General features: G+C 42.5%; 1 protein-coding gene and 1 non-coding gene across 12 annotated transcripts in view; one reads left to right on the top strand and one right to left on the bottom strand.

Moving 5' to 3' along the window:
* Positions 1–17,133, top strand: part of Rabgap1l (RAB GTPase activating protein 1-like) — a 595,699-nt gene that overhangs the window by 178,493 nt on the left and 400,073 nt on the right. For all 11 annotated transcript variants that reach the window (XM_006250105.5, NM_001401442.1, XM_006250106.5 and 8 more), the window contains 1 exon segment: positions 13,786–13,879. In XM_006250105.5, the coding sequence (XP_006250167.1) occupies positions 13,786–13,879 (94 nt within the window).
* On the bottom strand, positions 13,533–13,664 carry LOC120096410 (small nucleolar RNA SNORA17). The gene has a single exon (XR_005492836.1). It is a non-coding gene; the product is annotated as a small nucleolar RNA SNORA17 (small nucleolar RNA).

Genomic DNA, 17,133 nt, shown 5'->3' with positions numbered 1-17,133 from the left:
ATCCTTTTAATGCTGGATCTGTAGAAAGATATTGTGTAAATTTGGTTTTGTCATGGAATATCTTGGTTTCTCCATCTATGTTAATTGAGAGTTTTGCAGGATACAGTAACCTGGGCTGGCATTTGTTTTCTCTTAGGGTCTGTATGACATCAGTCCTGGATCTTCTGGCCTTCATAGTTTCTGGCGAGAAGTCTGGTGTGATTCTGATAGGTCTGTCTGCCTTTATATGTTACTTGACCTTTTTCCCTTACTGCTTTGAATATTCTTTCTTTATTTTGTGCGTTTGGTGTTTTGACTATTATGTGACGGGAGGTGTTTCTTTTCTGGTCCAATATATTTGGAGTTCTGTAGGCTTCTTGTATGTCTATGGGTATCTCTTTCTTTAGGTTAGGGAAGTTTTCTTCTATGATTTTGTTGAAGATATTTACTGGTCCTTTGAGCTGGGAGTCTTCACTCTCTTCTATACCTATTATCCTTAGGTTTGATCTTCTCATTGAGTCCTGGATTTCCTGTATATTTTGGACCAGTAGCTTTTTCCGCTTTACATTATCTTTGACAGTTGAGTCAATGATTTCTATGGAATCTTCTGCTCCCGAGATTCTCTCTTCCATCTCTTGTATTCTGTTGGTGAGGCTTGTATCTACAGCTCCTTGTCTCTTTTTTTGGTTTTCTATATCCAGAGTTGTTTCCATGTGTTCTTTCTTGATTGCTTCTATTTCCATTTTTAATTTCTTCAACTGTTTGATTGTGTTTTCCTGGAATTCTTTCAGGGATTTTTGTGTCCCCTCTCTATGGGCTTCTACTTGTTTATTTATGTTTTCCTGGAATTCTTTCAGGGATTTTTGTGTCTCCTCTCTATGGGCTTCTACTTGTTTATTTATGTTTTCTTGGAATTCTTTCAGGCATTTTTGTGATTCCTCTCTGTAGGCTTCTACTTGTTCTCTAAGGGAGTTCTTCACGTCTTTCTTGAAGTCCTCCAGCATCATGATCAATTATGATTTTGAAACTAGATCTTGCTTTTCTGGTGTGTTTGGATATTCCATGTTTATTTTGGTGGGAGGATTGGGCTCCGATGATGCCATGTAGTCTTGGTTTCTGTTGCTTGGGTTCCTGCGCTTGCCTGTCGCCATCAGATTATCTCTAGTGTTGCTTTGTTCGGCTATTTCTGACAGTGGCTAGACTGCCCTATAAGCCTGTGTGTCAGGAGTACTGTAGACCTGTTTTCCTGTTTTCTTTCAGCCTGTTATGGGGACAGAGTGTTCTGCATTCGGGCGTGTAGTTTTTCCTCTCTACAGGTCTTCAGCTGTTCCTGTGGGCCTGTGTCTTGAGTTCACCAGGCAGGTCTCTTGCAGCAGAAAAGTTGGTCTTACCTGTGGTCCCGAGGCTCAAGTTCGCTCGCGGGGTTCTGCCCATGAGCTCTCTGCTGAGGCAGCAACTAGGAAGATCTGCGCTGCCATTTCCGGGACCTTCAGTGCACCAGGGTTCCAGATGGCGTTTGGTGTTTTCCTCTGGCGTCCGAGGTGTGTGTGCAGAGTGCAGTCTCTTCTGGTTTCCCAGGCGTGTCTGCCCCTCTGAAGGTTTAGCTCTCCCTCCCACGGGATTTGGGTGCAGAGAACTGTTTATCCGGTCTGTTTCCTTCAGGTTCTGGTGGTGTCTCAGACGCAGCCTCTTTCTTTTTTTATATCTTTATTAACTTGAGTATTTCTTATTTACATTTCGATTGTTATTTCCCAGTTTCCGGGCCAACATCCCCCAGCCCCTTCCCCTCCTCTTCTCTATGGATGTTCCCCTCCCCATCCTCTCCCCATTACAGCCCTCCCCCCAACAATCACGTTCACTGGTGGTTCAGTCTTGGCAGGACCAAGGGCCTCCCCTTCCACTGGTGCTCTTAGTAGGCTATTCATTGCTACCTATGAGGTTGGAACCCAGGGTCAGTCCATGTATAGTCTTTGGGTAGTGGCTTAGTCCCTGGAAGCTCTGGGTGGTTGGCATTGTTGTTCCTATGGGGTCTCAAGCCCCTTCAAGCTCTTCCAGTCCTTTCTCTGATTCCTTCAACGGGGGTACCGTTCTCAGTTCAGTGGTTTGCTGCTGGCCTTCGCCTATGTATTTGCTGTATTCTGGCTGTGTCTCTCAGGAGAGATCTACATCCGGTTCCTGTCAGCCTGCACTTCTTTGCTTCATCCATCTTATCTAATTGGGTGGCTGTATATGTATGGGCCACATGTGGGGCAGGCTCTGAATGCGTGTTCCTTCTGCCTCTGTTTTTTTTTTTTTTTTTTTTTTTATTAACTTGAGTATTTCTTATTTACATATCGAATGTTATTCCCTTTCCCGGTTTCCAGCAAACATACCCCTAATCCCCCCTCCCCTTCTTTATGTGTGTTCCCCTTCCCCACCCTCCCCCCATTGCCGCCCTCCCCCCAACCATCACGTTCACTGGGGGTTCTTTCTTAGCAGGACGAAGGGCTTCCCCTTCCACAGGTGATCTTACTAGGATATTCTTTGCTACCTATGAGGTCAGAGTCCAGGGTCAGTCCATGTATAGTCTTTAGGTAGTGGCTTAGTCCCTGGAAACTCTAGTTGTTTGGCATTGCTGTTCATAAGGGGTCACGAGCCCCTACAAGCTCTTCCAGTTCTTTCTCTGATTCCTTCAATGGGGGTCCTGTTCTCAGTTCAGTGGTTTACTGCTGGCATTTGCCTCTGTATTTGCTGTATTCTGGCTGTGTCTCTCAGGAGAGATCTACATCCGGCTCCTGTCTGCCTGCACTTCTTTGCTTCATCCATCTTGTATAATTGGGTGGCTGTATATGTATGGGCCACATGTGGGGCAGGCTCTTAATGGGTGTTCCTTCTGTCTCTGTTTTAATCTTTGCCTCTCTATTCCCTGCCAAGGATATTCTTGTTCCCCCTTTTAAAGACAGAGTGAAACATTCACGTTTTGATCATCCCTCTTGAGTTTCATGTGTTCTGTGCATCTAGGGCAATTCAAGCATTTGGGCTAATAGCCACTTATCAATGAGTGCATACCATGTGTGTTTTTCTGTGATTGGGTTACCTCACTCAGGATGATATTTTCCAGTTCCATCCATTTGCCTGAACATATTCTTTCTAATAAGTCACCTTGCTTTTGATGGTGAGGAATGTTATAATAGTTTGAAAATTGAGGAAAATCTTTTCATGTTGACACTAATGATTTTTTCCAAGTATGTCAATTTTCATTTATATCACATATATTCTGGGTTTGTTATTTATGATGTTAGCCATACATATACAGCCTTAGTTTTGGGTTTCTCTAATAGTAATATTATGTTAAAAGTATCCAAATAAATAGCTTTGCTACTGAACCAGAGAGGTGGCTTGTTTAGGTATTTGCTGAACAGTTTCTTGCTTTCTTTATTTTCCCAAAGCAGGGTGTGGTCATAGTTAGAGAAGGACTCTTAGTTAGCTCAATTGAAGAATTGTCCTATTTCTTGTGTTTGATCTATAAATGTAACGTGATCATTATTTCTTCCCTTGGTCCTGCACACGTGGCTCCTGCACTTGCATGGGCAATAAGAGGGAAGGTGCTTGGGAAGCTCTTTCAGTTACTCTGAGGTGATAGGCAGAAACCAGTCATGAGGATGGGCAGCCAGTGCTTCAGTGCTGTGGGCACCAGGCTCTGTGCTTAGTCAATATTTCCTCTTAATTATTTTTCTATGTTTTGAGATTGAGACATTGTTTCCATTTCAGGTATGCTTAAATCTGAGAACCTAGTCTTTTGTTGCATGGATCTGAAGCTACGTGGAGTACACTAACTTACTCTGCTCTTTCAAAGTAGACAGGCACACTGCAAAGAAACTGAAATGTGTTTACAGAAAGGTGTGAAGTCAAACATGTTGTGTCCCACTCCTTATATTCAACATGTCCTCTCAGAAAACTCTTAACTGCAGAGGACTTTGAGACTGTTTTCAAATTTATTTAATCTTGTCTTAAAAAATCTTTGTAGGATCATTAAGCCACACATATAGTATTAATCCCACTGCTTGAGAATTAAACCACCACCACCACCACCACCATCACCACCACCATCATCACCACCACCACCACCACCATCATCACCACCACCACCATCACCAACAACCACCACCACCACCACCACCACCACCACCACCACCATCACCACCACCACCACAATTTAAAGCCAAATTTGAAGCAAGCTTTAATTAAATTCTGGTCAGGTGACGGACTCTGACTGGTACAGGGACTTAAAAAGACAAAACCACCCAATCACCGAATTTGCCATCAGGTTCAATTTTGGTAAGCATATATCCTGATGGACTTCCTGCCTGTGACTTCCTGCCTACATTCAGTCAGGGCAAGTGTACATCTTAATGTATTTCCTGCCCACCTACCCCTGCCCACATGTGATAAACACATCCAGTGTAGATAGGTTAAATAGGACAAACAGGAACTTAACTGCAAACAGAATCCTTAACCTGTAAGGTAAATTTTTACTGTTTTGGTCTCGTATTACCTTGAGTTGTATCCTGAGTCAAATCTTTGACTCTGTGATGGGTACTTGTTTATATTGGAATTTGATAACCATCAGCTTAACTGTACCCAGATAGGAGTTACCATCTAGTTGAGGCATTAATGATGCAAGAGCCAACAGTAATAGCAGAATCAGAAGGATCAGAGGCCCTGGATGTGTTACTATCCAGGAGGATCCTGGAAATGGAATGGGTACTAGTCATTTCTTTTATCTCAGGTTCCCTTTTTGTAATGTTTCTTGGGTATAGTTAGATTCTCTCTAATGATTCCTGAGTGGTTTGTATACAAACAACCATTTTCTTTTAAAGCCATACAATGCATCCTTGTTCCACATAAAGCAGTTTGAGTGACCTATCATATTGTAGAACTATTTCAGCTAATGAATCTACCTATTAATAAATCTAGGTCTATTTGATTTTAGTAGATACCTTTCTTGGTATATCAGTAGGCACAATAGGTAGCCATTTTTTCCCTTATGTCAGGGAGCTTCCATTTGATCTAGCATTCTAGACTGTTGTGGGATGAACTCTCTTCCGTCAACTACTTCCTGATGAAACTAGGACATTGTTGTGAGAACCCAGGGAAACTAGAATGTTAGTCCAGGTTGGGAGGGAATTCAGGCAGTGGGGCATTCACTAGAAGCATGGTTTGCTGACCCAGCTGAAGAGACAGGGAGCAGTCACATCTGCTGGACTGGTCCACGTCGGCCTCAGCACATCCAGGGCTTGCAGTCATTTGTAGTCCATGATTCTGGGAAGATTCAGCCAAGTGGGAATCTGCTGAGACAGATAAAGACTAGGTAAAGAAGGTAAAGTTCAGGAACTTAAAGGAAATTCTTACATTTGGAACTCTCATGTCCATAGTCCTAGTAATTAGGGGAGAGGAGAAGTCCCAAGACCAGGAGAGAGATCCTACCCTCAGGAATAGGCAGATGGGGAAACTTGGGCTGTTCTTATCTGGAGTCTCTTGTCCTGTGAGAGGTGGATCCAAGTCTTATGCCTCCCTTGACTTCCTGAAGCTTACATGAATTTTTAGTTTACAAAAGAGATAAAGCTGTAGCTACATTATTGATACTGCAATTTTACTGAAATTCACATTGTAGACAAAGGAGAGGCTGGACAGATGGCTCAGTGGTTAAGAGCACTGACTGCTCTTCCAGAGATCCTGAGTTCAAATCCCAGCAACCACATGGTGGCTCACAACCATCTGTAATGAAATCTGATGCCCTCTTGTGGTGTGTCTGAGGACAACAACAATATGCTCATATACATAAAATAAATAACGGATGTTTAGAAACCAGCTGGAATAGACTTATGCCTTTGAGTCATATAGCAAAAGGTATGGCTTTGGGTTAAAAAGCACGCACATTTTCTCCCACAGAGCCAGATATGCAGATTGGGCAGAGATAATTTTAGCCCAATAAGAAGCACTTTAAATCTATACTTAGAAGGCAACCAAAGGAAATTAAAATATTTTTAATTTGTGTTTAATTTTAGTTTGTGACTGATAATAGCAATTGGTGTTCTACCAGCTTATCAGAACTCCACTGATCAATATTAAAACACTGAACTTTTGAAACCATAGTGTAACAATAGCATGGAAAGGGAAAGAAATCTGAAACGTTTTCCATTTTTAGCATATCCTAGATCATTATCCTCAAAACTTAAAGATGCATCTTAGAACACTTTCTGAGACCTTTAGAACTTGCATAGATTTTAAACCTTTTTCTTTCCACCTAATCATTTACCAGCCACATGGATGGTTATTAGAGTAGTCAAGAGAACCAGTAGAGCTAGAAAAAGCAAGGCCTGGTTTTTACATAAGAAATGAACAAACAAGGTGGCTGTGGCCTTGGGAAAAACCTGGTTGCCTGCTACTGTCAAGCTGACAAAGCTAGTAGTCAGTGACATCAGAGATCTGAGAAGGATAAGTTATAACAGGAGTATAAATCAAACAGCCTATGTAGTAGAGATTTATCCATTACCTAGATGATCATCCCAGGCTCCTGTGGTCTGCCTCTTAGTTTGGGGCAGAGGTCCTGGAGCAGCATTCAGAGCCACATTCAGCAGATCTCTGGGAAGTTTGAAGACAATTATATATAAAGTATATTTGAGCTAAATAAACTTTCTTTTTTCTTTTTTATTGGATATTTTATTTATTTACATTTCAAGTGTTATCCCCTTTCCTGGTTTCCCCTCTGGAACCCCCCCTCCCATCCCTTTCCCCCTGCTTCTATGAGGATGCTACCCTCCTACCCACCCACTTCCACCTCACCGCCTGGCATTCCATTACACTTGGGAAATTGAGCCTTCACAGGACCAAGGGTGTCTCTCCTATTGATCCAAACAATGGCATCCTCTGCTACATATGTGACTGGAGCCATGGATCCCTCCATGTGCACTCTCTGGTTGGTTGTTTAGTCTGTGGGAGCTTTGGGAGGGGGTTTGGTTGGTTGGTCTTGTTTTTTTTCCAATGGGGTTGCAAATCCCTTCAGCCCCTTCAGTCCTTCCTCTAACTTCTCCATTGGGGTTCCCATGCTCAGTCCAATGGTTGGTGGTGAGCCTCCGACTCTATTTGTCATGCTCTGGCAGAGCCTCTCAAGAGACTGCTATATCAGGCTCCTGTCAGCAAGCACTTCTTGGCATCCCCAATAGTGTCTGGGTTTCGTGTTTGTATATTGGGTGGATCCTCAGGTGGGGCAGTCTCTGGATGGCCTTTCTTTCAGTCTCTGCTCCATACTTTGTTTCCATAGTTATTTTTAGACAGGAGCCCTTCTGGGTTAAGAATTTGGAGATGAGTGGGTGGTCCCATCCCCCAACCAGGGGCCTTGGTTTCTACAGGTTCTCCCTCCCCTTCTTTAGGCATTTCAGCTATCTCATCCCTGTTCGGTCCTGGGAGCCTCTTTCCTTCCTGGCCTCTGGGAATTGCTGGTAGCTACCCCAACAAACTTCCTTGTGTTAGTTATTTACTTTAGGCCTAACCTTGAAACACACACAGGAGGCTAAATGAAGCTTTTTTTCTGTAATGAAGTCTAAATAGTATTTATCATGACTATGAGTATTGTTCAGAACACATTAAAGAATTCGATCATTTATAACATGATTGACCACTAGCTTGCATGTCTTAATTATCTTTAACAGTTTATAATAAGTTTGTAGCTTTTATAAGATTAGAAATGAATAACTTTATCTGTTAGTTTTAGCCTTAAAAATAAAAGAGTTTCTGAATTGAAGCTTTTTTTAGTATCAAAAGAAAACGCATAAACACCGAGAGACTGTGTCCTGATCATTTTATAGAACACCATTACAGAATATAACAGTTTCTTATATGACTCAGTTTATCAAAATAGCTAAAGCTTAACAAAATTTGCAAATACCAGGAAACCAGATATATTCTTAGGCTTGAATAGACCTAGATATTCTCTAGGCCAGTGGTTCTCAACGACTTCACAGTGTTGTAGATCTGCAATATAGATCCCTATGTTGTGGGGACCCCTAACCATAAAATCATTCTCACTGTTATTCACAACTTCAGTTTTGCCACTGTTATGAATTGCAGCGTGAATATCTGACATGTACATCAGGTTACCCCAGTGAAAGGGTCTTTTGATACCCGAAGGATTGCAACCCATAGGTTGAGAACAGTGGCTTCAAGCCCTTTGCCAGATTTACGTCATTATCTTGTTGCATGGTAAGACAGGACTACCCTGAACAATGCCAACTAACCAGAGCTTCCAGGGACTAAGCCACTACCCAAAGACTATACATGGACTGACCCTGGGTTCCAACCCGGTCGATAGCAATGAATAGCCTAGTAAGAGCACCAGTAGAAGGGGAAGCCCTGGGTCCTGCCAAGACTGAACCCCCAGTGAATGTGATTGTTGGGGGAGGGCGGTAATGGGGAGAGGATGGGGAGTGGAACAACCATATAGAAGGGGAGGGGGAGGGGGAGGGGAGGGGAAGGGGAGGGGCAGGGGAGGGGAAGAGGGGGGGAGGGGGAGGGGAAGGGGAGGGGGATGGGGATGTTTGCCTGGAAACCAGGAAAGGGAATAACAATTGAAATGTAAATAAGAAATACCCAAGTTAATAAAAATGGAGGGAGGAAAAAAAAAACAGGACTACCCCAGCCTCTGGTGTTTAGTGTTTGATGCTCATAGCTGTGGTCCTAATTCCTTAGCCTGCTATTTATCTATTTATCAAGGTTGCATATTAATAAAAATGTCATAATAAAACATCTTGTAAATGTAAAAATCTCACAACCTTATAAATTTAAATACATTTAAAAACTCTTCTTTAAAAATATCTATTTTTTTATTTAAATTTTCTGTAAAACTTGAAAATTTCCTTTTACATATGTTTAAAATCTTTCAACTGAGTGCTCCTGCAATGTCAAAAATAAAATAACTTTTACTTCCAGAGGAAAAAAGTAGGGCATACCCACAATTTGTATAGGGCAAAACTAGGCTCCCAAAAGTGCAAACAATTCAGTGCTCAATATCTGGAAATCATTTCTAATCCTCTGGGACTTAGGCTACTTATCTGGCCCCACCCTGGGCAGTGTACACAGTGTCTTCTTGGTCCCAGCCAGTTCCATTTCATTGCAGCTGGTATTTCTGATTATCACATGGCACCAGCATCTCCAAAACTGCTAGTGTCCCCCATTGGAACTGGACCCTCTTTAGGAACTCCAGCCCTGCGACATACTAGCAAGCCTCAGCTGTCCTCTTTGATCCTTTCATATCTTGGCAGTACCACTGGGGTGACTGCCATGTTATGAAGTTTGCTAGTGTAAGGTACATTCTTGTGTATGAATGCATGGAGGTGCAGTTTTAATTAAGCAACCATTGTTTTAAAATCTTATCTTTTATAAACTTTATTTTTATAAGAAAATACAAAAATCCCTCCTAATCTTACGTATTTTGAGGAACTGTTGTTGCCTCCTTGGTTGGCCCATTCTACATTATCATAGTCAGGGTTCTATTCCTGTACAAAACATCCTGACCAAGAAGCAAGATGGGGAGGAAAAGGTTTATTCAGCTTATTTATTTGTTGTTCATCACCAAAGGAAGTCAGGACTGGAACTCAAGCAGGTTAGGAGGCAGGAGATGATGCAGAGGCCATGGAGGAATGTTACTTACTGGCTTCTTCCCCTGGCTTGCTCAGCTTGCTTTCTTATAGAACCCAAGGCTTCCAGCCCAGGGATGGCACCACCCACAGCAGGCCCTCCCACCCTTGATCACTAATTGAGAAAATGCCTTATGGATCTCATGAAGACATTTCCTCAAGAGAGGTTCCTTTCTCTGTGGTAACTTCAGCTTGTGTCAGGTTGAATGAAACTACATTAATCTGTGATAATTTTATGACTAACTAATAAAGATTTATAATAATATATTTTAATATATGTGGCAGTAGAAACTTTAAAATATAAGAATCCCTGTATCACTGGCTGTACTTTTATAAAATCTTTCATTGATTCCTTGTGAATTTCATATCATGCACCCTAATCCCATTTACCTCCATATCCCTTTGTATCCTCCCCCTTCCCACTTTTGCAACCGCTCCCCTGAAATAAAATAAAAAAATAAAATGAAAATGAAAATAAAAACAAAAATTTCAACACGGAAGCTGTAATGTGTCACAGTGCAGCCCACAGTATACCCTTTTGTCCACACATCTTAACCTGCAAATGTTCATTGCAGTAATTCATTGATCTGGTTCCAGGTATCTGGCTTCTGCTTCCTCATCAATATTGGATCCTCACTCAGACTCCTCTCAGACACCCTGTTGTTGCTCTGTGTCATGAAGATTCTGTAGCTTCAGATCTGCAAGTCTGGCCCCTTGGGCACACCAGCAGCTCACATGTGGGATAGATGTTGGGTGGGCTAATTCAGATCCCTGATCTGGGCCTGGGTGATAGCTGAGTTTGTCAGCCCAGCAGCTTTCCTGCACACCCAGGGTGAGCAGGAAATGGAGTCTCCAGCACTGTCCCACATAGCTCACTCAGTGCTGTCACTGGCAAGGAGGGCCAGCTCTTCCACCTACCAAAGGTGGCAAGGGACAAGCAGGGGTAGCAGGATGAGGGGGCTCAGGGGCAATCTCTTTGGTGCCCACACCATTTAAAGTATTAGAATATGCCAGAAACATAACACTAAAAAGTGAAAACTATATTCTGTAAATATTTACTTAGCACTTTCTTCTGGGAATACAAATAACTTTTAATGGTTTCCATTCTCGACAGTGAGTGGCTGATTTGAATGTAGGGATATATGGGTGGTTGTTTACTGGGCTGCTTCTTTAGGATACTGTAGTACTAGATTTTCAGTGGTTTGTGTGTGTTCTCTCTGTTCTGATACGGGCGAATGTTCATTTGCTTTAGCTTTAGAACAGAACCTCCCATTTCTACTTGTTGTGATGAGCTTGTTACTAACCTCACAGCCACTTATGTGAGCTGTTTTCAGAATGGTCTAGCTTTTGTCTTTATTTTCCAGAGTGATGCTTAGGTTTTAAATACTATGCCCTCTATTCTTAACTGTTATTACTCTAAAATAATTAAACATTTTCTCAGTGCGTACATGAATTTTGATTTTTCTGAATATGTGAATGGCTATGACCAAGTCTTTTAGCTTGCCAAAATAAACTTTTATTAATTAAATGAATGTTTGTTTTGTCTATCCCAGATGTGAAATTTTTTATGTTGGCTTATTGCCTTTTGTAGTGTCTTAAGTTTTGTTCTTACATGGATCCTTGTGGGAACTGCTTACCAACTTACAACAGGATTTAAGGCTTGGTACTTTGTTTTCTGATAACTTTTTAAACTCTCCCGTGTTATTTGGATAGTGCTTTGCTAGCCGTTCTTAACACCACAGCAAATGCCTTTTTATAACTCAGATCCATTGGGTCCGTTATACTCCCTTTCTCTGTCTCTGTACCCTTCCCCATCCATAATGATGTCCTGGGTTCATTTCCTGCAGGTCTCTGTAGGTAAGTGCAGCTGCACTGTGCTCACTTGCACTGCAGCCCCCCCCCCCAGTCACCTCTTGCAGCTCTTACATTCCTTCTGTCCCCCTTTCTTCACTCCTGTTTCCTTAGCCAAGGTTAGAATGTGTGTGCTATAGGTCTCCATTAGGGTTGAGCACTCATCAGTCACTTATCCTCAGCACCTTAACAGGTGTAAATTTTTGCCTGCTGTAAAAATTTTAGCTTCTTAAAATGCTTTGTGGTTTTAATTTATACTTTACATATTTATGAGGCACAGTGTCTGTTGTTGTCTCTGATGAAGGTGTCACAAATGGCAGAAACAAAAGGGACCGTCAAATCTGTGCACTGTTCATCTTCATTTCTTTGTATCAGGTCGTCAAAGCCATGCCAGGGATATGTGATCACAGAGCCTCTGGACAACTTGTAATGCTCAGGAAACCATGAATGAGTGGTTTCTTTTTCTGAGAGGAAATTATGGGGACTGGGCAGTCCTCTCCAACCCTGTGTGCCCATGTGGAGAAGGGAGAAGGGACATAGTACTTTTGGGTGAGACTCATAGCTGTTCATTAGGGTTTTGTTGAGGTTTGCTTGCTACGTGGGTATCCCAAGGGTTTTTCCCCCCAGATTTTCTTACAGCTGGATCGATAGTAGATGAACTATTTGTACGGAGGAATGAGACCTCTCACTCGGCCACCTGCTGATATCACGAAGAGCTTTCGACTATTGTCTTTGAATCTCTGTCTGTACAGTCTTATCTGTAGATAATTTTAAAAAACTTTTTATTGACTCTTTGTGAATTTCAAATCATGCACCCAAATCCCACTCATCTCTCCCTCCCCTCATACCTGTCCTCCATTCATGCAACTTCCCCCACAATAGAGAAAAAACATCTCAGTGTGGAAGTTATAGTGTGTGATAGTATGCCTCACAGTATACGCTTTCTGTTCACACCCTTTATTTGCAAATGTTCATTACAATGGGTCAGTGGTCTAATACTCGGCATCTACCTTCTGCTACTCTATCAATACTGGACCCTCACTGGGACTTGTCTATCCTGTTGGTGCCCTTTGTCATGGAGATCTGGGATCTGAGCCTGAGAGGCATCTGAGCTGGTGAGCACACCAGCTCTCCTGACCTAATGCCCCCAGGGTTAGCTGATCAGCAACCTCCCCTCACTACTAAACCCCAACCCTCAACCCTGCAACAGGGCTAGTTGTACCCTGCTTATGCCCGGCAGACAAGGGACTCCTCTAGGGCCAGCACACCTGCCAGAGCCAGCTCTACTGTGGTTGTCCAGGTTCAGGGACCCTGATCCTCTGAGGACTACAGTAGGTGAGGAGCAGAGACAATTTTTCTACCTGTTGGGTAGGGCAGCTCTTCCTCGCCTATGCTGCTGCATGGCAGACACGTTGAGGGGCCAGCTCTCACACTTTCAGGCCATCAGGGTCAGTTTTACTGTGCTGCCCAGGCGGGATATAAGGCCTGCTCTCTGAGTGCTGCAGCAGGTGAGAGGCAGAGACCGAGATACTGCCCTCATGTGCCCAGGGTCAGCTCGGCCCTGGTGAGGGGTTGGGCCAGTTCTGCACAGCCCTCAGACACTAACATGCCCCTGGGTGGCGGCCTACACCAAGGACATCCTCCTGGCCTTGGATGGTAACACACCCCTGCTGCTGCAGGGCCATGGACCCAGACCATGATTGCAAGTGGCATCACTGGCTACTCACGCCACTACTCGTGAGTCTCCAGTTCTACCTCTCTTCATTGTGCCCACATCCTTCTGTTTCTCTTTCTCTTCCATTTCTCCACCACTTACCTGCTCCTCTTAGAGAGACCCAGGGTTTCTGAGTATCTGGTGTTATCTCGGGAGTGCTGTGCCCTGCTCATGAATTATGGCTTCAGTCAGGAGTCATCTGTGGCACGGTCTTCCCTCCCCTGCCTGCCTGGTGCTGGACCAGTGTTCATCTGGAATAGCTCCCTGTCAGGGCCCCCTGGTACTGGACTGGTGGTCATTTCAGGCCGGCTTTTTCAGGGGAAAAATTTATTCAGATGTTCACTGATCAAAACACTGAGGGCAAACATCGTCTCTCTCCCTTCTGCCATTCTCTGATGTACATGTGACACAGCAGCCACACCTGCAAGGCCTCTAGGGGAGGAAGTAAAGAAAATTTAAGAATTTTATCTGGGCACTAGTTGCTTGCCTTTGGTAGATACATAGCCATGCCTTTTGTTTTATGATTTGAAAGTACTTATAACTTACATAACTTTTCTTTTTCTGTAGAGAGTGATAATGAACTCTCAAGTGGAACAGGTGATGTGTCAAAAGACTGTCCTGAGAAGATCCTCTATTCTTGGGGAGAATTGTTAGGAAGATGGTAAGAATTATTTTTATTAAAATATTTACCTATATATACTTAATGCTGATCTTTATACCAATTAAAAATGTGTCAGTAAAGAAAATTTAAAACTATAATATTAAGAGCTATCTTAATATCCTTTAAGTTAATTAATAGTTAATTAAGTTACTTATTAATAAATTTATGTATACATTTTATAAATAAGTTTATTAATGTATTTTATGCATGGTTGTGTGTATGAGGGTGTGTATGTATGGTGCCTACATGACAGCTCTGTGGATCCTGTTCTCTTCTTCCACCTTCATCGATGTTTCGGTGTCAAACTCAGCTCCCCAGACTTGCACAGAAAGGGCTTTTACTAACCAAATACACAGGTCCTTGATATACTGAAAGACATAAAAATTAAAATGTGATTCCTAGATGCCCTTCATGTTGTCTGTCTGGGTCTTCCCCCGTGTGGGTTCTGTTTGAGTTATTTTTCATAACTCAAGTTTGAAGGCCAGGTGAAATGAACAAATTCCTGGAAAGATCTGGAGTGCTAAAGTTACTAGAAATGCAATAACCTTTATTATGCTCTGGTATCTTTGAATTCACTTCTTTATTGAAGTGTTTTCCTTTCTTTTTTAAGAAAGGGTTCACTTAGCCAAGGTGGCCTTGAATGTAGCCAAGGATAACAAGAACTTCTGATTGTCCTCCCTCCGCTTCCCAAGCGGAGCATTACAGATGTGCCAGCATGAGGAGTTTATGCAGTGCTGGGCCTTGTATGCTCAGGGTAGGCATTCTCCCAACTGAGGTAAATATCCAACCCTGCTTCAAACATTTTCTCTTAACAAAGAAATCTTGAAACCTGATTAGAAAATTCTACCAAATAGTTATAAAAGTAAACTGTTAACTCTTATGCAGTGTTTCTCAGAATATAGAAGGTAATTATTTTGAATTAATTTTATGACACTACCATACACTGATCACAAAACCAAATTAAACTATTATGGCAAACTACTGTCATATATGCCTTTGAACATAAGTTTAAAAGTTCCCAGCAATAGTAAGAATGCGTCAAAATCAGTGATTTATAAGAAAAAGGAGAAGAAAGCATAATTAAATGTGGTTTATTCTGGGAAGTCAAGTGTGCGTCAGCATTTGAAAATAAATTAGTAAGTTATCATCACTTGAAGAAAAATAATTATTTTAATAGATGCACTTAAAAGCCTTTAAAATCTTTATCACTCGTTTATGATATGACTCAGCAAACTATAATAGACACCTATGAAATGTCTGCAGCTATTGGGTTTCATCTGTTTGCTTGTTTGTTTTGCATGATAGGGTTTCTCTGTGCAGCCCTGGCTGTCCAGAAACTCACTCTGTAGACCAGGATGGCCTCAAACTGAAAGATCTACCAGCCTCTGTCTCCAGAATGCTGGGGTGAAAAGAGCATGCCACCACCATGGGCCTGCACCATTCTCTTTAAAAACAAAATCTTAAGACTGGAACAATATAGGCATATTCACTCTGAGCATTCTCATTCACTTTATATAATATTGGGGATCTTTAAAAGATATTATTATATTTTTTGAAACAAGTTTTAACTTTAAATATATTTTGATCATAGTCTTTCCCTCCCTGAACTCTTTCCAGATCCTCTACCCTTCTCTACCTATCCAACTTTAAGTTCGTCAGAAAACAAACAAAATCCTAATAGAACAGAAAACGAAGAAAACAAAATAACCCCCACCCCCCCCAAAAAAAAAGAAAAAAAGAAAACATGGGCTGTAACCAAATAAAAGCACAGACAAACGTCTGTGGAGTCCTTTATATATTGGTCACCTATTCATGAATGAGGCCAGTCCTACAGTGGGTGAGATATGGAGTGTCACTCAATTGGAGAAAACTGGTTTTCCTTTAACCCTCAGGTATAAGTAACAGTTCAATTGTTAACCTTTACCCTAGTGTCTAGGTTTTCATTTGTTTGTTCATTAAAAAAAATCCTGACACTATTACTGATGCTGGTGTGCTCACGAAAAGGGGCTTATAATGACTGCCCTCTGAAAGACCCAACAAGCAGCTGAAAGAGTCAGATGCAGATATTTACACCCGACCAATGAACAGAAGCTGCAGACCCCTCCGGTTGAATTAGGGAAAAGCAGAAAGAAGCTGAGAAGTGGCCAACCCTGTAGGAGGACCAGCAGTCTCAACTAACCTGAGCCCTGAGATTGCTCAGACACTGGATCACCAACCATGCAGCATACACCAGCTGAGATGAGGACCCAGCACACACACAGCTGAGGACTGCCCGGTCTGGACTCAGTCAGAGAAGATGCACCCAACCCTCAAGAGACGGGGAGGCGCCAGGGAGTGGGGAAGTTTGCTGGGGTAGGGGAGTGGGGGTGGGGTGGGGACATCCTGGTGGAAACAGGGGGAGGAGGTAAAGGATGTGGAACAGTCAGAGGGTGGACCAGGAGGAGAATAAAATCTGGACTGTAAGAAAAGATTAAATAATTAAAAATAAATATAATAAAATAAAATAAGAACTATCACATCCAAGTTGGTCAAGACAAACTAACAGAAGGAAAAGAGCCCAAGAGAAGGCACAAGAATCAGAGACCCACTGGTTCTCATGTTCAAGTATATCACTTAAAAGCCACTGAACTGGAAGCCATAATATAAATGCAGACCCATGCTTGCTGCTTCAGGCTCTGTGAGGTCATAGGAACTTTGTTTTCTTGGTGTTGCCTGTCATCTTGTCTTACACTCCTGTGCCCTCTCTTCTGTAGGCTTTTTTGAGCTATGGGTGGTGAGGATGGGATGGGGAGGGAGTAACTGATGGAGGAATTCCACTTAGGGCTGAGTTTTTCAAGGTTTCTCTCTCTCTCTCTCTCTCTCTCTCTCTCCCTCCCTCCCTCTCTCTCTCTCTCTCTCTCTCTCTCTCTCTCTCTCTCTCTCTCTCTCTCTCTCTCTCTCTCTCTCTGTCCCTCTCTGTCTTGTTGTGGTTCTCTGTATTTGTTCCCACCTGCTGCAAGAGGAAGCCTCTCTGATGATGGCTGAGCAGGGCACCGATCTATGAGTATAGCAGAATATCAGTAGGAATCATTTCACTACTGTCTGTCTGTCTGTCTATCTATCTATCTATCTATCTATCTATCTATCTATCTATCTATCTATCTATCTATCTATCTATCCATCCATCCACCTATCCATCCACCCACCCACCCATCCATCCATCCATCCATCCATCCATCCATCCATCCATCCATCCATCCATCGTTTCGAGCAGT

Source organism: Rattus norvegicus, chromosome 13 (assembly GCF_036323735.1).
Source record: "Rattus norvegicus strain BN/NHsdMcwi chromosome 13, GRCr8, whole genome shotgun sequence".
Classification (NCBI taxonomy): Eukaryota; Metazoa; Chordata; class Mammalia; order Rodentia; family Muridae; genus Rattus; species Rattus norvegicus.
This window is presented reverse-complemented; position numbering and strand designations above follow the sequence as displayed.